Source organism: Giraffa tippelskirchi, chromosome 1 (assembly GCF_054371585.1).
Source record: "Giraffa tippelskirchi isolate mGirTip1 chromosome 1, T2T-mGirTip1v1.2.pri, whole genome shotgun sequence".
Taxonomy (NCBI): domain Eukaryota; kingdom Metazoa; phylum Chordata; class Mammalia; order Artiodactyla; family Giraffidae; genus Giraffa; species Giraffa tippelskirchi.
Window position 1 is genome coordinate 26935804 of NC_137275.1, and position 23735 is coordinate 26959538.

The 23735-nt window shown below is 40.8% G+C and overlaps 1 protein-coding gene and 1 long non-coding RNA gene across 2 annotated transcripts; one reads left to right on the plus strand and one right to left on the minus strand.

The window, feature by feature from the left end:
- Positions 1 to 3527: 3527 nt before the first annotated feature.
- Positions 3528 to 9689, plus strand: LOC145544027 (uncharacterized). Its single transcript, XR_014081256.1, has 3 exons — positions 3528 to 3671; positions 4079 to 4262; positions 9404 to 9689. It is a non-coding gene; the product is annotated as an uncharacterized LOC145544027 (long non-coding RNA).
- An 8558-nt stretch (positions 9690 to 18247) lies between these two features.
- LOC145544011 (growth-regulated protein homolog beta-like) lies at positions 18248 to 20419 on the minus strand. Its single transcript, XM_081586768.1, has 4 exons — positions 20142 to 20419; positions 19935 to 20058; positions 19738 to 19821; positions 18248 to 18990 (listed from the first exon to the last, which is right to left on the minus strand). The coding sequence occupies exons 1-4, from the start codon at positions 20230 to 20232 to the stop codon at positions 18975 to 18977; spliced, it is 315 nt and encodes a 104-aa protein (XP_081442894.1). The 5' UTR covers positions 20233 to 20419; the 3' UTR covers positions 18248 to 18974.
- Between the last annotated feature and the right edge of the window lie 3316 nt (positions 20420 to 23735).

Genomic DNA, 23735 nt, shown 5'->3' on the forward strand with positions numbered 1-23735 from the left:
CAGTCTTGGCTTAGGCAGCTGGATAAACTATGGTATAAGAAAACAGAAAACAGGAAGACAGCAGATTTGGGGATGATAATAAATGCACCTTCTCCTTGAGCTCCCTCACCTATGAGATTAGGCACAGTCACGTGTAAATGTGTTTTTCAGGGTGCGGGCTATTGGTGAGAGACGGAGGATGATTTGTTTCAGCAGTGGGAATGATTGAGTCTCAAGTGGAGAGAAAAAGCTGTATGTGAATGACGAGTTCTAGAAGGAGATTTGGCTAAATTAAAATGATAGCATATTTTTGTTGGCGCTAAGAAGAAAATGAAGAAAGACAGGCATCGGTCCAGACCAAGATTATAGTATCTGATTAAAGGAGACTGGTAAAGTTGGCAAGGAGTAGAAGTCAGGATGTCTTGGATGACCATGTCATGGGGAAGAAATGCACCTCACCCAGAAGTATACAGAGGGTCTCTTTCTGGAGGTTTTATGTCTCAGCATCCCACAGAATCTGGGTGTAACCAGGGTGGAGCCGGCCCTGCTAGCTTAAACAGAAGCAATGGTGGTAATTGGGGATAAAAAATCAGGATTCCTGGCTGCATGCCTGGGCTGTGCCACTAGCTGGTTTTGTCATCCTTGGTAAGTCACTTAAGTTTGTGCTGATTTAAAAGCTTTCTCTGTGAAATGAGGTAAAATGTGAAGCAATTATAATTTTAACAGCTTATGTAGACAAAGAACACCCAGCCTTGAAGAGTTCGAGGAAGCCTCCTGGAGGAAGTTACATACTAACCAAGATCATTCTTCAGATTTTAGTTCCTTTAAATGTTAGGTCAGGGGAAGGGTAAGAAGGCATGGCCCAAGCAGAGGAAACAGTATAAATAAAAATTTTAAGCCAAGAAATGAAATAGAATCTTCAGAAAGACTATGAGTAATCTGATATGACCTCGAGATTATAATTAAATAGGCAAAAGGCATTCACTTATTTCATCCCTTTAATCACCCCCTAAAGTAGATACTAACGCTGACATTTTATGGAATGAGAAACTGAAATTTACAATAGTTTCTTGCTTCAAATCTCATAACCTCATAAATGGTAGAGCTAGTGAGTCTGTCTGCTGCAAATCCCGTGTGAACTACTTTGACCACCTCTCTGTGCGTGCATGCTCGGTCAGTAAGTCGCGTCCGACTCTTTGAGACTCCATGGACTATCGCCCGCAAGGCTCCTATGTCCATGCAATTTCCCAGGCAATAATACTAGAGTGGGTTGCCATTTCCTTCTCCAGCGGATCTTCCTGACCCAGGGATTAAACCCTCATCTCCTGCATGGGCAGGCAGGTTCTTTACCACTGAGCCACCAGGGAAGCCCACCACTTCTCCACATTAACGTATTAAGATGGGTGGGATTGGGGGAAGCAGTAATGAAGGCATACTTTTCTCTGTCCAACAGGTTATAGTTTGAAAGACTCTTTGAATCTAAAGAAAAAATCATAGTGAAAAAGATGTAAAATGTGTGAGTCATGAGGTAGTGTTTGAACCACAAGCATAAGGAAGTGAAAAATTTCTGTTAGAATTAGTCAAATAACTACATGAATCACTAACCCTGTGTTCTTCTTACTAGTTCACTATAACCTGCAGAAATCATCTCACCTTTAGGCAATGAACACAAGCCAAATTTGGTGACCTTGATTCCTCACAACAAATGTAAAGAAAAAAGCCACAGTAAATTAATACTCTTCTACATGGGTTTGGGTAAAGTCCGGGAGTTGGTGATGGACAGGGAGGCCTGGCGTGCTGCGATTCATGGGGTCGCAGAGAGTTGGACACGACTGAACGACTGAACTGACTGACTGAACTGACAACTAATTCATCCAGAGCAATTCCATTTTAGAAAACCATGTTATCTCCAGCAACCCATCATAGATTTGAGCCTCCTAGAGTCCTCCTCCAAGACCACTTGGGACACAGTAGGTCATGCTTACTTGTCCTAAGGTCTTTTCTGTGTGTTCTGGATCTTGCAGGTTCATTTAATGTAGTTGGGTGTGATTTTTGCTCTTCTATGTTGTTTAGAATCTGCTGGGCTCCTTGATTATGGTGGCTTAGTCTATCCTAGAAAATTTTCAGTTATTGTCCTTTCAAATATTACTTTTTATGCATTCTCCCTCTTCTCATAGTCTGCAGTTCCTTTCAGAAATAAGTTACATATTCTCATACTATACTTAAAGTCTCTTAACTTCCTTTTTATATATTCTATATTTTTATCTTTCTGTTGTGTCCTAGATGAATATAAAATAATTATCCCTCTAGCTCAAGCTCATCTATTAAGTTATCCAATGAGATTTTACTTTATATAATCATATTTTTATTTCTTGAATTTTTTTTTAAATTGCTGTTCCTTTTCCTATTATCTACTTGTCTCTGTCTCCCCCTCTACTCTCAAATCTGCTTAGTTTCCTAATATTATATTATTTTCTTAAGTTCCAAAGCCTTCTTTAATGTCTAATGATCTGAAACATGCTTATTCATTATGGTCTCTCATTGATTTTAACACTTTTAAGTTTAAGGATGTTCTATATTGTGGGTCTTGACTCCTGTTTAGTGTGGATGGTTCCTCCAGAGTTTTATAAATTTGGACTTAGACTCACCAGCTGCATGAGACTCTATCTCTGAGACTCCTTTGGGGTCCATGTTGAAGACATATCTTAGTAGGACAGTTTGACTTTCATTTCTGCCAGATATTGATCTGGGCCTCCTTCTATGCTACCTGGGAGTTTCCAGACTATACAAGGGCTATAAAGAAATCCCAAACTTACCTGAGGGCAAACTATTGGTACAGACTTTAAGGGGCCAAAAAAAAGATTTTTTTCCACCCATTGTCCATGTTGAGGCAGACATACATGCTTCCTTATCTCAAACCTATGTTTTTATAGTGGATTTATTTCCAGTGATGGTTTTGATTTTATACAAAGATCTTTGTCACAACTCTCTTCCTTATAAGGATCCAAAATCATGTCATCAGTCTTAATGAGAGATTAAAATGTTAGCATTCAAATCTTGATAGAGCAACCAGCTTTAAGCCTCACTCAAAACAAGCCACAGTATATACCTGGGAAATTTCCTTTCCTAGTTTCTGTTTCCTTTTTTGAGAGGAAGATCTTTGGGTTTTTCTCTGGCCAACTGAGCTATTCATTTGGAAGGATTCTTTCAAATCTTCAGGATTTCCAAGTAGTTTGTAGAATAAGGATTTTAGGCTATTTTGGAAAAACAAACAAATAAAAAACCACAGCAAAATAGAAAACCTTTACTCTTCCCTTAGTTTTGAGAAGAGTGCTCTCTGGGTTGTAGAGAGACTCTACTGAGTCATGTGCCAGCTACTCTGGAAATGAACTGTGTCACCCTGGGGCAGCTCCTAGAAGCCTTGCCTCTGTGATGCATTCTCACACTCCTGTCTACGTGTGGCTGCACAATGACTGGTTGTTGTGTAGTCACTCAGTCATGTCTGACTCTTTTGCGACCCCATGGACTATAGCCCACCAGGCTCCTTTGTACATGGGATTTCCCAGGCAAGAACACTGGAGCAGGTTGCCATTTCCTTCTCCAGGGGATCTTCCCGACCCCAGGATCAAACCTGTGTCTCCTGCATCACAGGCAGATTCTTCTACCACTGAGCCACCAGGGAAGCTTGGACTGTGAGTGGGTGTACTCAAACTGTGCCGATTAGATTCCTTTCTCTTGAAGTTTTGAATTTTACATTCCAAACTACTGTTAGTCTTGCCCTCATGGTCCTAAGATAGTTCTTTTAACAAGCTCAGTCTCAGAGCTAGTTGTTAGTATACAGCTTACTAATATGATTATTATTTTTGCCAAGATCTGCAGCTGTAAACAGTTTGGAGACCTGGTGTATAATTGTGCCTAAAACAATAGGAATAGGTACTGTGAAACTGGCTTTATTCAATACTAATTGGGAAGTGATTTTACAATTTTAATAAGGATAACACTGTGATTCTTCAGGCTTACTTTCAAAGCAACTTTAATTTTATTATTTCCTCTCCACTATTTTGCAAGTGATAGAGATACTTTGCTTTGTTTTTGCCAGGTTTTCACATTTACAAGAGTATACAGAAGCTCAGACACTTGTTCAGAACATGGCACCCTAGCCCCTGGACTTTTGGCCTAGGGCATTTTCAAGATGTGTGAATCACCTCTCCAAAGAGCAAGTTTCTCCTGAGGAACTGTGTTGTTTTTTTTTTCTGTCTGTTGCAGGGGACATCATGGAGAAGGTAGGATCTGTTAAGAGGTGTTGAGCCCAATGGGGATGTCTCTCACCTGCTGTATGAGTTCAGGATTATCCTTCCTACATAATGGAAATTGTATTACCTCTCCTCCCATTACTCCTCCCACAAGTAGCCAATCACTGGCCTGAAAATAATGTTTAAATCATCAGAATGAGTAGAGAAAGCAATTCAACCTAGTCCTAAATTAGCATAAATTGGTGCTATTTTCAAAGAAAACTCTGGACGATGTCCAAGTTCGTGATAATACAAAGGGCCCTTGAGACCCATTGAACGTGATGCTTTTTGTGTGGTCATCGGTTAAGGGCTCTACAATACAAGGAGAGTGACATGTAATTATACACATACACAGGATTGTCCGTTTGTAGTCTTTTGTGAGGGGGAAGAAAAAACCTCTAAAGAATAAGTTAAAAATTATGAAGTTAAAAATTAACTTAAAATAGTAAGTTAAAAATTATCAGTGGTCATAATGAAACACTTTACATCTATTATCTACTTCTCCAGTTATAAAGTAAGAGCAAATGAAAGCATGTCAATCCTCAATGTTAAGTGAATTATCCAAAATGACATCACTTATAGCTAGATGGTTCAGGAACGTTATATCATATCTGTAGGATTAAAAAAATCTCCAGTCTTCCCATCACATTACACCTCTCAACTGACAAGGTGGCCCTCAGGTGGATCACAACCTTCAAATTTCTCTTTTTATTTTCATTTTTTAATTAAAAATCAGCAAAATTTAGTTTTTCCTTTGTAAGTGGTTACCATTATAAGTTTTTCCATGATAAGTGGTCTTACCTGCTGCTATGACTTAGACAAACCAAATCAAAACAAAACAAAACCAAAAAACCCCAAAAGCTAGTTTGAGTTTTTCTTTTTTTCAGAAGTTAATCCAAATACACTCCCATTATCACCTGCCTGTATCTTCTCCATCCACCAGCTTACAAACTCTATTTGGAGTTTAGCTTCTAGAAATGCTGTGCCTCAAGTAATTTTTTTTCAAAGAGGGAGAAATTTTTGTCTTAAAATTTCTCATCAAATAGTTCTGTTGCTTCTGACTGATTTCTGTAAGAGAGCTTCTAGCAATTTTAATCACTTTTATATTCAGTGGAGGTATTTATAAATAGGTCAACTTCAATATCATGTTAAATCTGTTTGAACCCATGGTTCTCAAACTTGGGTGGTTTAGTCGCTAAGTCATATCCAGCTCTTTGCGACCTCATGGACTGTAGCCTGCCAGGCTCCTCTGTCCATGCGATTTTCCAGGCAACGATACTGGAATGGGTTGCCATTTTCTTCTCTAGGGGATCTTCCTGACTCAGGGATTGAAACTGCGCTTCCTGTATTGCAGTCAGATTTTTTACCAACTGAGCTACCAGGGAAGCCCATAATCACCTGGGAAGCTCATAATCACCTGGAGGGCTTGTTAGACACGGACTCTTGGGCTCATCCCCAGAATTCCCGAAATGAGCCTGAGAACTGGGATTTCCACAAAATTGCCAGGTGATGATAATTCTGCTGGCCTTGGAACCATATTTTTGGGTTTTCAGATATAGACTTGTTTTACTCTTAGTGTAATTTTATTCTGATATGTAGCAGAATCTGCATGCATTTCTAAATATATCTTTAATTAAAAGAAATGAGAGAGAATATTAATACGAGTCATTGAAATTAATTATACCTATACAATCTTTTTGATAATATTCATCACCCATTCAGCCTCAGGATCCAAACAAATTAATTTTCCATCTTTCAATGTGACTCTGAAAAGAAAAGAGTATTTTGGTTAAACTATAACTGTATATAATTTAACAACACTTGAAATTTATTCATTACAATTTCTGTAACATGAAATTCATATGCTTAAAATGAACACACAGATATTTTAAACTAATCGTATTATTAGAATGTGACTTTTCATCATATCAGTGTATATAACAATTGTTTTTAAAAAAATAAACTAGAAGATAAATTTCCTAGAGTCTTTTGAGATAGCAGCTGATAATCAGTGAACATTTACTAGACTTAAAATGCACAGGGTATAGTGTCAGACTCTGGAAAATCTGCATATAGAGGGTATCTTCCAGGCTGCCAGTTACCAACCACTTACTATGTACTGTTTATCACTACACCTCTGCTAATTTGGTTAGATTTTAAGACTTCATTAAAGCCTCATATATTATTGGGAGAGAGGAGGATACCATAAACTAGTTATTTAAATTTATTCTGTAGTTTCCAACTGCAATTAACAGAACAACAAAGCTCCATCCCTTTGAGGTTCATTACATGCGGACCAGTTAAACCAGTCAGTCCTAAAGGAAATCAACCCCGAATATTCATTGGAGGGACTGATGCTAAAGCTGAGGCTTCAATGCTTTGGCCACCTGATGCAAAGAGCCAAGTCATTGGAAAAGACTCAGGTGGTAGGAAAAATTGAAAGCAAAAGGAGAAATGGGCAGCAGAGGATGAAGTGGTTAGATAGTATCACTGACTCGATGGACATGAATTTGAGCAAACTCTGGGAGACAGTGGAAGAAAACAGAGCGTGGCCTGCTGTAACTCATGGGATCACAGAGTCAGACACAACTTAGGGACTAAACAACAGCAGCAACATTATAATGATAATAAGGTAATAATAACTCTTCAGTAAATTACCAATAAAAGGATAGCCACAAAACATCGCACACAATAGTGAAAACTTGAAAGTATTGTATTACCAAGACAAGAGAAAGTGTTAGTCATTCAGTCTTGTCCATCTCTTTGAGACTCCATGGACTGTAGCCTGTCAGGCTACTCAGTCCATGGAATTCTCCAGGCAAGAATATTGAAGTGGTTTGCCATACCCTTCTCCAGGACAAAGGTACCTGCCATCATCACAGTCATCTCAACAAAACTAGAAAGAGTCATAAGATCTCCAAAGGGGAAACTAAACTGCCATTATTCCCGTATGACAATGACAGATTTTATTTTCTTGGGTTCCAAAATCACTGCAGCCGTGAAATTAAAAGATGCTGGCTCCTTGGAAGAAAAGCTATGACAAACCTAGACAGCATATTAAAGAGCAGAGACATTACTTTGCCAACAAAGATATGTATAGTCAAAGCTATGATTTTTCTAGTAGTCATGTTATGGATGTGAGAGTTGGACAATAAAGAGGCTGAACACTGAAGAATTGATGCTTTTGAACTGTGGTGTTGGAGAAGACTCTTGAGAGTCCCTTGGACTGCAAGGAGATCCAACCAGTCCATTCTAAAGGAGATCAGTCCTAGGTGTTCATTGGAAGGACTGATGTTGAAGCTGAAGCTCCAATACTTTGGCCACCTGATGTGAAGAGTTGACTCACTGGAAAAGACCCTGATGCTGGGAGGGATTGGGGGCAGGAGGAGAAGGGGATGACAGAGGATGAGATGGCTGGATGGCATCACCAACTCGATGGACATGAGTTTGGGTAAACTCCGGGAGTTAGTGATAGACAGGTAGGCCTGGCGTGCTACGATTCATGGGGTCTCAAAGAGTCGGACACAACTCAATGACTGAACTGAACTGAACTGAGGATCTGAATCCCAATTAGAGAAATTTTAGAACAGTGTGGATTTTGTGCACCCGATTCTTGCAAATCAAACTCACAAGAGAGATATGAGCATACAAGGGCATTCTTAGAAGTATAAGTTTTTAATTGACCGAGTTACTGAAACTTTTTAATGCCTATTTCTTCCTTGTGAAGTCACATAATGATAATATTACTGCCTTGTCTATATGTTGTTGAAAGAGTTAAATGAGATAATCCCTTGCATTCATATGCTACTGATGTCAGATGGCTTGTTATAAGACTACAGCTAGATGAAAGGGCAACTAGGAAATGTAGTCTCTCACAAGACAGTCATATTCTGAGTAAAAGGGAAAATTGATTGTGGTTTCTACAGGTTATGTCTACTACACAGGCAGAGGAAACCAAAAGCTGTAATATTGGAAAGAGAAGACTCTTGAGAGTCCCTTGGACTGCTAGGAAATCAAACCAGTCAATTCTAAAGGAAATCAGTCCTGAATATGCATTGGTAGGATTGATGCTGAAGCTGAAACTCCAATACTTTGGCCACCTGATGCGAAGAGCCGACTCCTTAGAAAAGATCTTGATGCTGGGAAAGATTGAGGGTAGGAAGAGAAGTGGACGAGATGGTTGAATGGCATCACTGACAAAATGGACATGAGTATGAGCAAGCTCTGGGAGAGGTGAAGGACAGGGAAGCCTGGTGTGCTGCAGTCCATAGAGTTGCAAAGAGTCAGACACGACTGAGTGACTGAACAACAACAACACAAGTAAAGTGTTGATGGTTGCAAAATCAATACAATATTTTATATCTAAATGCAAATAACAACTAAAATGTGAAATTTTATAAAACTATCCTTTACAATAGGATCAAAAAGAAATAGCATTGCAGATCAGTGGGAAAATCATGATAATTTATTAAGTAGTGCTGGAACAGTTGATAAACCATAAAAATAAAAATGGATAATTCCCTCACACCATATGCAAAAATCAATTCTAGGTGGATTAAAGTTTTAAATAGAAAGGAAAACACTGTAAAAAAAATTTAGCAGATAATACAGAAGAATATTTTTATGAACTCTGTGAAGGGAAGTTTTTAACTAAAATACTAAAAGTGCTAACCAGAAAAGAGAACCTTGCTAATCTCAAGCATATTAAAAATAAATTTATACTGATTGAAAGGATACCACAGAAAGAATAAAAACATGAACCACAAATTGGAAAATGAGCTTTTCTATCCATAAATCTGATGAAGGTTTAGCATCCAGAATGTGTAAAGAACACCTGTGAGGCAGTAAAGAAAAGGTTATTAATAAATTTATTTACTCTCTTTAGAGAGTAGATCTGGAGAGTTCTCATCACAAAGAAAAACCTATTTTTAATATATCTATGAGATGATGGAGGCTAACTAAACTTATTGTAGTAATCTTTTCACAATATATATAATTCAAACCATTATGCAGTACACCTTAAACTTATAGTGATGTATGCTAATTATGTTTCAATAAAACTTGGGGAACAGTAAAAAAAAGACTTCTCTCTCTAGGTTTTCACTACTTACATGATTTCTTTTCTGTTGCAGTGAGCACCTTCAGGGATTATCTGGACTTTTGCAATGAATTTGAGAGGAATAAAGTCAGATTGTGTCTGAATACACTGGCATCGCAGCTCTTGGCTCTCACAGGGATCAGCTGTGTGAGAAAATAATAGTGAAACACCAAGAACAAAGACAGCCATGATGCTTAATTCTTTACTTATGAAATCTGAGATCAATGCAGCAAGATACTCAACTTACCAAATACTATCAGAAATCTTTAGGGAGACAATCACATAAATATAATCATTTGCTATTGCTATGATCAATGAAACTATTGAATGTCTATTATATTTGAGAAATGGGTAAGTGTATTAGACCAATACTTTATTGCTTGAAGTCATATATGGTCAATAAGAAATGTTTAATGGTAAAAATCAACTTCATTGCCTTCTATAAAATATTTTAAATATCAAAATTTTAGGTGAATTCTATCAGTTGAAGTGGCAATTTCCACCATTAAAATAAATGCCCTAAACCTTTTTGCCCTGGGCTGCTGCTTCTTCTTGTTCAGTCTTTAAGTCCTGTCTGACTTTTTGTAAACCCATGAATGGTACCCACCAATCTCCTCTGTCCGTGGGGTTTTCCCGGCGAGAATATTGGAGTGGGTAGCCATTCCATTCTTCAGGGGATCTTCCTGACCCAGGGACCAAACCTGTGTCTCCTGCATTGGCAGGTGGATTCTTTACCACTGAGCCACCAGGGAAGCCCATGCTGCTGCTATCATCTTTAATAAGAAAAGCACAGACCCTCACAGTGTACCCCTTTGCCAATGCAGGAGACATGAGAGACAGGCGTTCGATCCCTGGGTCGGGAAAGTCCCCTGGAGAAGGAAATGGCAACCCACTCCCCTATTCTTGCCTGGAGAATCCCATGGACAGAGGAGCCTGGTGGGCTACAGTCCATAGTGTTACAAAGAGTCAAACACAACTGAAGTGATGCCTTAGCACGCACATAAGTGTGTGGGGGTATTCATAATGTTCTCAATATTAATTAATTAATTCAACAGATTTTAAAAGTTTAACTCAACAGGAACTTCATTGATATTCCACAATCTGAGTGTATGTGCTGCTTAGGTTTTAATTTTATAGTTTCTACATTTTGCCCTAACACCAGATTTAATCTCATTCGATCTGGAAACATTTGGGCTTCGATTTTTTCCAAAGCCAAGAAGGAAAAGATGAAAGACATAGCTCCTTACCAAAAATGCCCAGGACAAGGAAGGCCAACAGGAGGAACATCTGTGAGGTCTCAGTAGCCATGTCTGTGCTTGATCTTGATGCTTGTCTGAATGGCAGTGGCAATACTGCAGCCTCCTTTATGTGCTCTCTGTAACCATGGAAGTTTTTTGTTGTTCTTGCACTCTCTTTCCACAAAGAATACAAGGAGCAGTTTCTTCAAGTGGCATATTTGTCACTTACAATTCAATGAGGAAGCTGGGTTTGTTTTTCAAGCTTTGTTTTAACTGAGGGTTTTCAGGCATGAAGAGATGAATTTATTGAATAGAAAAATGAGCCCACTATTCCCTGGGAGGGAAACTGCATGATTGTGAAGGGTTCAGTGCCAGTCACAATTAATAACTTACAAAATGGAATAATAAAAGATGTCTATACATCTTTTCAAAGGCCATGTTTGTACAGTGTAGGAAATGAAGATGCTTTTCCTCCTCAAGTATTTTCTTTTGGCTTTTGTGCCTATTTGCATAAATCCATTCAAGGTTATAATAGACTCTTCCAAGCTCTAATCATACTCATAATGTGGCATGCATGTGTGCTCAGTCGCCTCAGTCTTGTCCAACTCTGATCCTATGGACTATAGTCCACCAGGCTCCTCTGTCCATTGTATTCTTCAGGCAAGAATCTTGGAGTGGGTTGCCATACCCTTCTCCAGGGGATCTTTTCGACCTAGGGATGGATCCTGTGTCTCTTATGTCTTCTGCATTGGCAGGTGGATTCTTTACCACTAGCACCACCTGAGAAGCCCCATACTTAAAGTATGGGTAACCTCTAAAGATACTGAGGGCTCCCCTTGTGGCTCAAGTGATAAAGAATCTGCCTGCAGTGTGGGAGACCTGGGTTCGATCTCTGGGTTGGGAAGATCCCCTGGAGAAGGAAACAGCTACCCACTCCAGTACTCTAACCTGGAGAATTCTGTGGAGAGAGGAGACTGGCAGGCTACAGTCCATGGGGTCGTAAAGAGTCAGACATGATGGAGCAACTTGCACTTTTACAAAGATACTGAATAAAGTTCAGATTACAACAACCCTTGTCCTGTCAAGAACAGCAAATTATGGTTTACTTACGGTTTAAAGGCAGCAGTTTCAAAAAGCCTGAAGCTGAATTAATTCAGTGGATTATGAACTTCAATTTTTTTTCCTTAAGTAGTTTTATAAATGAACTTCATTATCCTATGCTGCTGCTGCTGCTGCTGCTAAGTCGCTTCAGTCGTGTCCGACTCTGTGCGACCCCATAGACGGCAGCCCATCAGGCTCCGCCGTCCTTGAGATTCTCCAGGCAAGAATACTGGAGTGGATTGCCATTTCCTTCTCCAGTGCATGAAAGGGAAAAGTGAAAGTGAAGTCGCTCAGCCATGTCCGACTCTTAGCGACCCCATGGACTGTAGCCTACCAGGCTCCTCCGTCCATGGGATTTTCCAGGCAAGAGTACTGGAGTGGGGTGCCATTGCCTTCTCCGCATTATCCTATACAGCTCATTTATTTATTTATTTTTGTATATCAATTCAGTTCAGTCGCTCAGTAGTGTCCGACTCTTTGTGACCCCATGAATCGCAGCACACCAGGCCTCCCTGTCCATCACCAACTTCCTGAGTCCACCCAAACCCATGTCCATCGAGTCGATGATGCCATCCAGCCATCTCATCCTCTGTTGTTCCCTTCTCCTCCTGCCCCCAATCTTTCCCAGCATCAGGGTCTTTTCCAACGAGTCAGCTCTTCACATCAGTTGGCCAAAGTATTGGAGTTTCAGCTTCAACATCAGTCCTTCCAATGAACACCCAGGACTGATCTCCTTTATTTTTTTTAATTTTTTAATTTTTTAATAAATTTATTTACTTTAGTTGGGGGCTAATTACTTTACAATATTGTAATAGTTTTTGCCATACATTGACATGAATCAGCCATGGGTCCACATGTGTTCCCCATCCTGAACCCCCCTCCCACCTCCCTCCCCATCCCATCCCTGTGGGTCATCCCATTGCCCCGGCCCTGAGCCTTTGTCTCATGCATCGAACATGGAATGGTGTTCTGTTTCACATATGATAATATACATGTTTCAATGCTATTCTCCCAGAACGTCCCACCCTCACCTTCTCCCTCAGAGTCCATAAAATTGTTCTATGCATCTGTGTCTCTTATTCTGTCTCGCATATAGGGTTATTGTTACCATCTCCTTTAGAATGGACTGGTTGGATCTCCTCGCAGTCCAAGGGACTCTCAAGAGTCTTCTCCAACGCCACAGTTCAAAAGCATCAATTCTTCGGCGCTCAGCTTTCTTTATAGTCCAACTCTCACATCCATACATGACTACTAGAAAAACCATAGCCTTGTCTAGACAGACCTTCGTTGGCAAAGTAATGTCTCTGCTTTTTAAAATGCTGTCTAGGTTGGTCATAACTTTCCTTCCAAGGAGCCAGCATCTTTTAATTTCATGGCTGCAGTCACCATCTGCAGTGATTTTGGAGGCCAGAAAAATAAAGTCAGCCACTGTTTCCACTGTTTCCCCATCTATCTGCCATGAAGTATATATATTTGCATTAACAAACCCAACACCAAAGCATTTGTTTCAGTTTCCTGGGACTGCCATAAAAAAAGTACCACATACTACGTCGCTTAGACAACAGAAATCTTTATCTCACCATTTTTGAGCCTAGGAGTCGAAAATCATGGTGTTGGTAAGGTTGGTTCTTTCCTAGATCTGGGAGGGAAGAAGCTGTTTCAGGTGTCTTTCCTTGGCTTGGGGATGGTCATCCTCTTTTTCACATGCTGTTCTCCTTGTGTGCACGTCCAACTCTGAATTTTCCCCTTTTGTGAGGACACCAGTCACATTGGATAACCCACCCCAGTGACCTGACTTTGGCTTGATTATTTCTGTAAAACCTTTATCTCCAAATGAGGTATTGGGGGTTAGAATCTTAATCTATGAATTTGGAAGGTGGGAGTAGGGGATGCAATTCAACCTGTAGCAACACTTAAGTGAAGAATCAGTGATTACTGAGGGCTAATATAGCCTGATGGAGAGGGCAATGGCACCCCACTCCAGTACTCTTGCCTGGAAAATCCCATGGACGGAGGAGCCTGGTAGGCTACAGTCCATGGGGTCGCTAAGAGTCGGACACGACTGAGAGACTTCACTTTCACTTTTCCCTTTCATGCACTGGAGACAGAAATGGCAACCCACTCCAGTATTCTTGCCTGGAGAATCATAGGGACAGCAGAGCCTGGTGAGCTGCTGTCTATGGGGTCGCACAGAGTCGGACACGACTGTAGCAACTTAGCATAGCATAGCATAGCAATATAGCCTGAAGATAAACTTAGTCTAATAAGAGTGTTTGTCTTTTTGGCTAATTCTCATTGAACAACCATTACCTGAAGGACTTTTGTTGGACACTAAGTATTTAAAGAGTAAAAATTGAGTTTTTGCTCTTGAGAAGTTCATGGACTTTAGGGAGAGGCAGACATGTAAACAGATTAAAGATGGTCGTCTGTGTTATAATATATAGGTACCCTGGAGGCAGTGGAGGGAGGACCTCCCCCTCAGAGCCAGGAAAGACTTTACAGTAGAGGCAACACTGGAGTTATTACAGATGAAAGGAAGCTCATATTAACATATCTTCATGAAAGGTTGCTGTGGTCTGAATGCTTGTGTCTCCTCCACAATTCACATATTGGAATCCTAACCCCTAATGTGATGGTGTTAGGAGGTGGAAGTCTTTGGGAGGTGATTAGGTTATAAGTGTGGGGCCTTCATGAATGAGATTAGTACCCTCATAAAAGTGACCCCAGAGGGTTCTCTCATCCCTTATGTCATGTGAGGATACAATCCAGAAGAGGTACTTCACCCAGCTATGCTGGCTTGGACTTCCTGACCTTGGACTTCCAACCTCAAGAACTGTGTGAAATAACTATCTTGTGTTTATAAGCCACCCAGTCCATGGTATTTTGTTACAGCTGCCCAAATGGACTAAGACAACAGTCTTGGAATGTTGAGAAAGTGGAGAAAAAATGCTGTTTCAATATTAAAATAAGTTACAATAACTTGATAACATGATCAGACCTTGGCCTTTTTACAAACCAAAAAGTTAAAAATAATTTAGAAACACTACTCAGACATAACCTTAATTTCTTTCAGTCTCATTTGTCTTCTACACTAAAATCACAAAATACTATGTTATAAAGTGTTTAGATATCGTGATGAGAATAGGAAAGGATACAAAGATAAGACAACCAATTGTTCAAAGACTCAAAGTAACTTAGTTTTTCAAGGCTTAAAAAATAGGCTCAGAAAAAAAGAAACAAGGCTCAGGACATCATGATAGTTATTAAGGAGTTGGCTAAAGAAAATAGAGCTCTAGAAATTGGCATTGAACTTCCATTGGTTCTCTTTGATCAATACTAAGTCACAAATGCATAGGGTGAAACTCCATAAGTTCAGGGAAAGGACATCCATAGATGTTCAGGCTGAGCAGTTCTCAGACCTCTTATGGAGTGGGGAGACACTTGAGGTCTGACTTGTTAGAGAGCTTGTGAGCACTCAGGGCATTCAGCAGAGACACAAAAGAGATATGACTCAGCAGTACAATTAAATCAACTCCAAAGCAAAGAACTCTCTCTAGACCACCCTAACTAAGCTGAAAAACAAGTCCTCAAAAAGATCAAGCTGATGCTCCAGTAAGTTAGCTGCCTGCCAGAACAGATGCTAAGACTCCAAAAGAAGAAAACAAAATCTTGATGCTCCACGACATAATATACAATTTTTCCTGCATCCAATCAAAAATTACTACACACGCCAGGAAGTAGAAAATCATAACCCATACCAGGAGGAAAATTCAAGCAATAGAAATAGACTCAGAAACGACAGAATTATAGGATTAATATATAAGGATATTAAAATACCTATTATAAATATGCTAAAAAAGTTTAAAAGAAAATGTAAACATGATGAAGAGAGAAGTAGAATATATATATATACATGTATATACATATATATATGTAGTGCAACTTTTAGAAATGTCCAACTAGAAAATAGAATACACATCCACTAACTCCTGACCCTCAGTGAGAGTCATCTCTTGACAGGCCATCCAACCTGTGAGCTGAGCAGACTCCTCTACCATCCCCCCCCTTCATACTCCCAAGCAGAGAAAACTCTCAGGAAAGAAGCAGGAGAGAGGAGCTTGAGTTGGGAAGCCACCAGAAAAGTATAGATGTTTCCCATTGTGACTTCAGAACTCATTGGTCAGCAGAAGGGATGTAAGTGGGGCATCAACAGTAAAGATAGGACAAGCCCTTCTCCTTGTTATTTATATGAGAAATCCCAGAAAGGAGAAATAGCATCATCTGTGATTCTGGATGGCCTCCATTGTGCTGTCACAGATCTGCCACTTCTGCCATCTCCCAGAGTTTCTCCAGTTACTTCTGGAGTCCTGAGAGGACATCTCTTGATACAGCTCACAAAGAAAGATTCGCAATAACAAAATGAGATACGCCATACTTTCTCCTCCTGTTCATTTAGTAACATTGCTCAGGAAATCTCAGTCACTGCTGCCATTGCTGTTTCTGGCTGATGATCCCTCAATGTTGTGACATAACACGTAATATTCTTTTTCTACTTCCTTCATGCTGTGACCGCCACCTCACATGCCTTGTGCTTCACTTCCTGCTGTGACACTTCCAAGGGACACTGCCCAGGAAATTCGATGTCAAAACTTCACTGCATATCCACCTGATCCAGCACTGAAGCTGAGATGATGCCCCTGGAGTTGGCCTTGAGGACCAATGGCAGATTCCTGGAGACACTGATAACATTTAAATCCCTGTACAACTTCAGAAAGAGTGTTCTGTCATTACCTTTACTGGGTAGAAGGAGAATTAAGGTTAGGTCAGGAACTCACCCTAGAGTACACAATCCACAACTGATAGAGCTGGGATTTACTCAAGTAAATATGATTCTTTGAAATGGTTGTCTTTAATCACCGTATGAACAGCAACATCTTTTTGCTTTTTAGGGCTGTGTTCTGTATTGACAAGTGCTAAGCGGCCTGTATAGCAAGTTCCATGTTTGAAGGTAAGGACTGGTCTTAAGGGTGAGGGCTTGATTGAACTCTGTCTCAAGTGGGTCACACTTGTAAACTTTTTCCCATGTCCTCTGACTTAGGATTAGGGAGCAAATGCTAGCATTTATGGAGCATCTAGACAATTGGCTTTAATTTATCCTGTAGGTCACAGTTTCTTCTCATCTCATAATCTGTACATTGGAATTATGAAGAGATGATCATTTTTTAACTTTTGTAAGTGTGAAACAAACCTCACAGAGGTTGTTTCTTGCTACCTATGTGTGTGTGTGCTGTGCTCAGTCATGTGGGACTCTTTGCGACCCCATGGACTGTAGCCTGCCAGGCTCCTCTGTCCATGGACTTCTCCGGGCAAGAATATTGGAGTGTGTTGCCATTTCCTACTCCAGGGGATCTTTGACCCAGGGATCGAACCCACATCTCTTCTGTCTCTTGCATTGGCAGGTGAATTCTTTACCACTGAGCCACTGGGGAAGCTCTAGAGGCATGGAGATAGCTAAATGGAGATAAACTGACATAAAAACCTGTTCTCTTGACTGACTAGAGATCCTACTCTAGGATAAGGGGAGGAAAACATGCTGAAGGGTGGTAACTAACACATTCAAATCTTAAAACCGTTTTACTGCATTTGATAAACTGATGTAAAGGGTTGGGGTAGCCTTAAACTCTTTAGTGAGATTCTTTACCATCTGAGCCACCAAGGAAACCCAAACTCAAAGATAGTTACTTATAAATGAAAGTTAGAAAACTGAACCCAAATGTCAATTATATCTTTTATAGGTTAATCAGCCACTTACTTTTTGTGCTTCTAATGATGACACAAAGTATTTGAGTTCTGAAGAAAAAAATTCTCTTTATTATCATTTCACTGCCAGTTTCATTAAATTGTTAATAGTTGTTTGAAAAATCCTTTAGCCAAAGCAGTGAAATGAGAGTTGTTGTTAAGATAGCTACAAGAGAAACTTCCTTGGTGGTCCAGGGGCTAAGACTCCGCACTCCAAGGGAAGGGGACCAGGGTTCCATCCCTGGTCAGGGAACTAGAGCCCGCATGCCACAATGAAGACAGGAGATCCGGGTGCCACAACTAAGACCCAGGACAGCCAAATAAATAAATATTTTTCTTTAAAAAATAAAGAACAGATAACATTTTTTAAAAAGATAGCTACAAGAATAAAAAAAGAAATTTTTAAAGAGGTATACTTGAGTAGCAAGGTAGCAAGATCGCAAGAAGCTCCTTGTAAAAAAACAGCAATATATTATTATTGCTTTCATAATGTTATAGTGACTCTCACACTAGGGGGAAGGGGCCAGCGCACAGTTTGGAAAGCACATTCTTGGGTTGGTGAGAGCCAAGGGGAGTGACAGCTATCAGCAGATGAAATTCAGTATAACTTATAGTTTGATTTATCTGTGTAGGAAATGAATGTCCAAGAGGAGAAAAAGAAGCTAAGAAATGATGTAAATCACCAGATTTATCCAGTAAAGGTAGAATTTTTTCCTCAGAAAAAAATGAAATAAACAGTATTTAGTTTGAAATATTTTATTTTCATGTTCTTTGTAAAAACATCAATAAATATTTAAACATCTCTTTTCTCAGACATAGAAAAGCACTGCATAATGAACATGAAACAAGGCATTGTGCCTTACAAGAAAGACATAAAATGTCTAAAGCGTATTTAGAACATTGTAGCTCTTAAAGTTTCAACATGAGAAATGCTGACCACATACTGTAAAATCATTTCAATAAATAACTAACATTCTTTTAAACATTTACAAAATAGGTGTACACATGCATCCCCCCACTGGACAATGAGTTCACTATCTGTTTCGATCCTCCAGCTTCTGTCACAGGGGCTGGCATAATGTGGACTCCTTAAAAATATTAACTTAATGACTGGCAAACATTTGCAAACCTTCTACTTCAAACTCAGTAAGAATCAGGACTAAATAAACTTTTTTTCCCATAAAATAAATAATACTAATAATGATAGGATGTGCAAGTAGATTTGATCACATCCTTAATCATGTCACATGTAAATATTAACATAGAATCTTTGAAACCCAAGCAACACATAAATAAATAAATAAGTAAATAAATAGGTGGGAGTACCCTCCTAAGAGATGTTCAAACATATTAAGCCTGATCCAGGTGGCCTTAGGAGCTGGCGATTCCTCTTTTCCCTCTTTCATTTCTGTAGGGGCAGGGCCTACTTCTGGAACAGCCATCCAAGAGCTTCCGTTTTCCACCTGGTCAGTTGGAGCTGGCCCTGCAAGAAGAAAAGATCTTCCTTAGTAGCTGCTCCAGAAGACTGAAGCAGCACTCTTCTCCTTTCCCTCTTCCTGGGTTCCAGAGATTTCTGAGTCCAGTCTTTCCAGCCTGGCATCAAGTGGCTACTGCCTGCCACCTGCTATACTGTGTGCCTCTAGGCTCTCTGATACTCTTATTTAGGAATGGAGGTGGGGCTTGCAGTATTCACTGTATTATTGGCTACAAATAGCCAATTCTATTTGATGCTGAAGCTGAAGCTCCAATATTTTGGCCACCCAATGGGAAGAGCTGACTCATTTGAAAAGACCCTGATGCTGGGAAAGATTGAAGGTGGGAGGAGAAGGGGACGACAGAGGATGAGCTGGTTGGATGGCATCACCGACTCAATGGATATGAGTTTGGGTAAACTCTGGGAGTTGGTGATGGACAGGGATGCCTGGCATGCTGCAGTCCATGGGGTCGCAAAGAGTTGGACACCACTGAGCAACTGAACTGAACTGTACAACACCAGTGAGAATTTTAATGAAAGCAGTTTAACCCACATTCATTTGAATGGGAGAGTCAGGGGCCATGATGGAAAGCATTGGCAATGCCCTGGCATCAGAGCAGATTAATGACCTTAATGGCAAATTTAATTCTGAAATAGTGATTTTTCATTCCTTCAGCTAAATCCTAGGTTTCTCTGATATAATTTTCAGCAGGCAGAATGACTCTAGTCACACGATGAATAAAAACCACAACTCACTTGTTTAGCATCTTATCGATGATTATCTTAACCATGGGGGCAGTGGGGTTAAGACACACTTCCTGACCAATCTTGAGAGTGGCTCTGCAGAGAGAAGGAAGAATCTACGTGAGATGGGGGGTCCATTTGAGGGACGGGGTGGGGGCATCGGGACGGTGGGTGGTGATGACGAGGACAGCAACAGAAGTGACACGTACATGACTTCGGTTTGGTCGCAGTGGGGGCCTGGGGGCGTCACCTTCACGCTCTGGATGTTCTTGAAGTGAATCCCCTGCAAGGTCTTCAGGCACTGACAGCGCAGTTCGTTGACCACAGGCGCCCCTGCTGGAAGGACAGAGTGGATTAGGGGCTGTCCTCATAGGCACCCACCCACCCCCGTCCCGCCCTGGGGATCCGGGTCTCACCTGCCGCGTGCCGGCCAGAGGCCACCAGGAGCAGGAGCAGCATCGCGGCGCGGAGGAGCCGGGGGGCGGCGGGGTTTGCGGCTCGGGCCATGGGTCTCAGCTCGGAGGGTCTGTGTCTGCGGCTGGAAGGCTGGCAGGAGCGCTGGCTGAGCGGGCTCTGTGGCTCCCCGAGCCGGGTGAACCCCTTTTATCCTGATCAGAAGGGAGTTGCTAGTCCCGGGGTCAGGGAAATTCCCGGTCCGGAAGGAAGGGGCGGCCCCGTCGGCCCCGCCCGTCTCACGCGTAATCGGCGCCCTGAGGTGTCATCCCGATACCCAAATCCGCACGCGAAAGTGAGTCGCCGCCACGCTGGGGTTCCAGCCCAGATGGGGGCTGTGCGTCTCAGGCCACCCTGGTCGCAGGGCAGGGAGAGGGGAAAGCTCTGGGGACATTAGGAAGAGACCCCCGCAGGGTTAGGGAGATAGTCTTAGAGAGAGACTTAGTTTTCTTTACTTATCAGACCGGGGGAATTAAAGAGAAGTAAGCAGGTAGATTTTGTTTAGTTATCTATCCTCTGCCTCTATGTATTTCTGCCTCTCTACATTCAATTTTACTTATTTCATACATGAGAACTGGGATCAGTGTCAAAAGCTGAATTCTGGGTTAATTTCAGGGAAAGTTGAGGGCTGTAAAAGGACCTAGTGTTTTGTGTCCTGCTCAACTCAATATTCTCTTAGCAACACTGGAACTTTCAAAATTCGAGGCAGATCTCCTTTTCCACGTAAGAAGTGTTCAGAGTTGGTCTGAGAATATGGGATTGGTGGTCACTCTGAAGCTGTGGGTGAGCTGGTCGGGGTCTCCTCTTCTGGTCTGTCTTTGGACAAAATTGCACATGGACACTAAAGAGTGCTTTTTGCAGCATAGCACCCTTACACGGATGTGCGCTGATGAAATAAAGATGAAAACACACATAAAATCCTGTTCCATTCACTGATGAGGGACCGTCAGTGTTGGTCCTCCTTTTTCTTGAAATATTGATGTCGCTCTTTTCTGACCACAAATTTCAGTTTTTTCACCTGATACCTTTACTATTTTTTCATCAGAAGTTTTAGAGCTCTTGCATTGACTCAACATGAACTCTAGAGGTTTAAGTGTAGTTATCCAGGTTGGCTGAAGATGCTTTCAAACTATAGTGTTGGGGAAGACTTTTGAGAGTCCCTTGGACAGCAAGGAGAACAAAACAGTCAATTCTAAGGGAAATCAATCCTGAATATTCACTGGAAGGACTGATGCTGAAGCTGAAGCTCCAATACTTTGGTCACCTGATGTAAAAAGCCAATTCATTGGAAAAGACTGATGCTGGGAAAGATTGAGGGCAGGAGGAGAAGGGGCGCTAGAGGATGAGATGGTTGATTGGTGTCATAGATTCAATGGACATGAGTTTGAGCAAACTCCAGGAGATGGTGAAGGACAGGGAAGCCTGGCGTGCTGCAGTCCATGGGATTGCAAAGAGTTAGACACAACTTAGCAACTGAACAACAAAAGCTTCAGGTTGGATTCAGACCTCCTGGAGACGTGGAATATTATGGGAGTGGGAAAAGAAGAAAAAAGTGGCCTCTGGCCTAGGGACAGGCATCTATGAACAGGGCTCTGGGCAGCCCAACTCGGTTGGTGATAACGCACATCCCACAGCCAGCCACTTTCATTGCCATCTGTTACCTACACACAAGGCTGTATATTGTCACCCTGCTTATTTAACTTATATGCATGATTCTAAATGCCGGGCTGGATGAAGCACAAACTGGAATCAAGATTGCCAGGAAAAATATCAATAACCTCTGATACGCAGATGACACCGCTCATATGGCAGAAAGCAAAGAAAAACTAAAGAGCCTCTTGATGAAAGTGAAAGAAGAGAGTGAAAAAGTTGGCTTAAAACTCAACATTCAGAAGACTAAGATCATAGCATCCAGTCCCATCACTTCATGGCAAATAGATGTGGAAACAACGGAAATATTGGCAGACTTTATTTTGGGGGGCTCCAAAATCACTGCGGATGGTGACTGCAGCCATGAAATTAAAAGACACTTGCTCCTTCCAAGAAAAGCTATGACCAACCTAGACAGCATATTAAAAAGCAGAGACATTACTTTGTCAGCAAAGGTCGGTCTAGTCAAAGCTACAGTTTTTCCAGTAGTCATGTAGGGATGTGAGAGTTGCACTACAAAGAAAGCTGAGCACTGAAGAATTGATGCTTTTGAACTGTGGTGTTGGAGCAAACTCTGGAAGGTGGTGATGGACAGGGAAGCCTGGTGTGCTGCAGTCCATGGGGTCGCAAAGAATCGGACACGACTGAGCAACTGAGCTGAACCGAACTGAACCTACACACTGTTAAATGTTTCCTTGCTCCCCTCACAGTGGTTATGAGAAGTGAGTTAACATGTGTGAGAGATGACTGGGAATAAATGCCTTATAAATGTTTGTTAAACAGATAAAATAGAAATAGCTTTTTTCAACATAACCTAAACACAAACTCTATCTGTTATGAATCTTACGATAAAGAAAAAAAAAGTAATGGAAATGTTCACCTCTCAATTTTTCTTTTTATATTTAAAAAATTTCTGCATTAGTTTTTTCGAAAAGAATGCACAGTTACACTCTACTAGGAGATGCACTTACATGGGATTTGGGCGGTTTTGCTTGTTTGCTTTTTGTTGTTACTTTTCAGACCTATCATTGATTTATTTTGTAGCCTTACTTTCCATCACCTCATCTGTTAGAAAGGAGTTTGAATTCAAGACTCTTCACCTTATTTATTGGAAAAGTCTTATTAAAATGAACAACTGTCTTTAAAAATATTCTGGTTTTTTTCAGTATGATCCTGAAAGAAAAACCTGGTACATTAAAGGAGTATTAACATTTGTATTGAAAGTGAAAGTTGTTCGGTCTGTCCAACTCTTTACGACCCCATGGACTGTAGCCCTCCAGGCTCATCTGCCCATGGAATTCTCCAGGCAAGAATACTGGAGTGGGTAGCCATGCCCTCCTCCAGGGGATCTTCCCAACACAGGGACTGAACCCAGGTCTCCCGCATTGGGAGCAGATTCTTTACTGTCTGAGTCATAATATTTGTATTAAGCAATAGAAATGAAAAATAATATAAAGGCTGTAAAATATGGTGACAAGCTCAGGAATAATTGAAAATTTGTGTTATTTCTTCCCTTGTTGTCAATTATTTTGTGGGATTTCATGGGAAACAGGCCAGGTATACAAAAGATAGTCTTTAAAAGTTGTAAAATGTGTTGTTTTGTTTTCTAATTGTAAGTAATGCTGGCTCAGTTTCTAAAGTTTATAAAAGTCAGAAAGGCATGAAGAGATTATTTTTCCTCTAATCTCTCTTAACTTTTGTCTACAACACAAATTTAACAAGTCACTGAAAATTTGCTTTTTTTCTTCAACAAATATGGTAGCTGACAAGTTATAAGAGTACACAGGGTTCTGGGTGAATATGAAAGAGGCCATTTAATTTATTTAGTTGTCACATACCATTGGCAAGTTACTAAGCCTCTGTACCCACCCCAAGGTGCAACACAATGATTTGGTGCCAAATTCCAG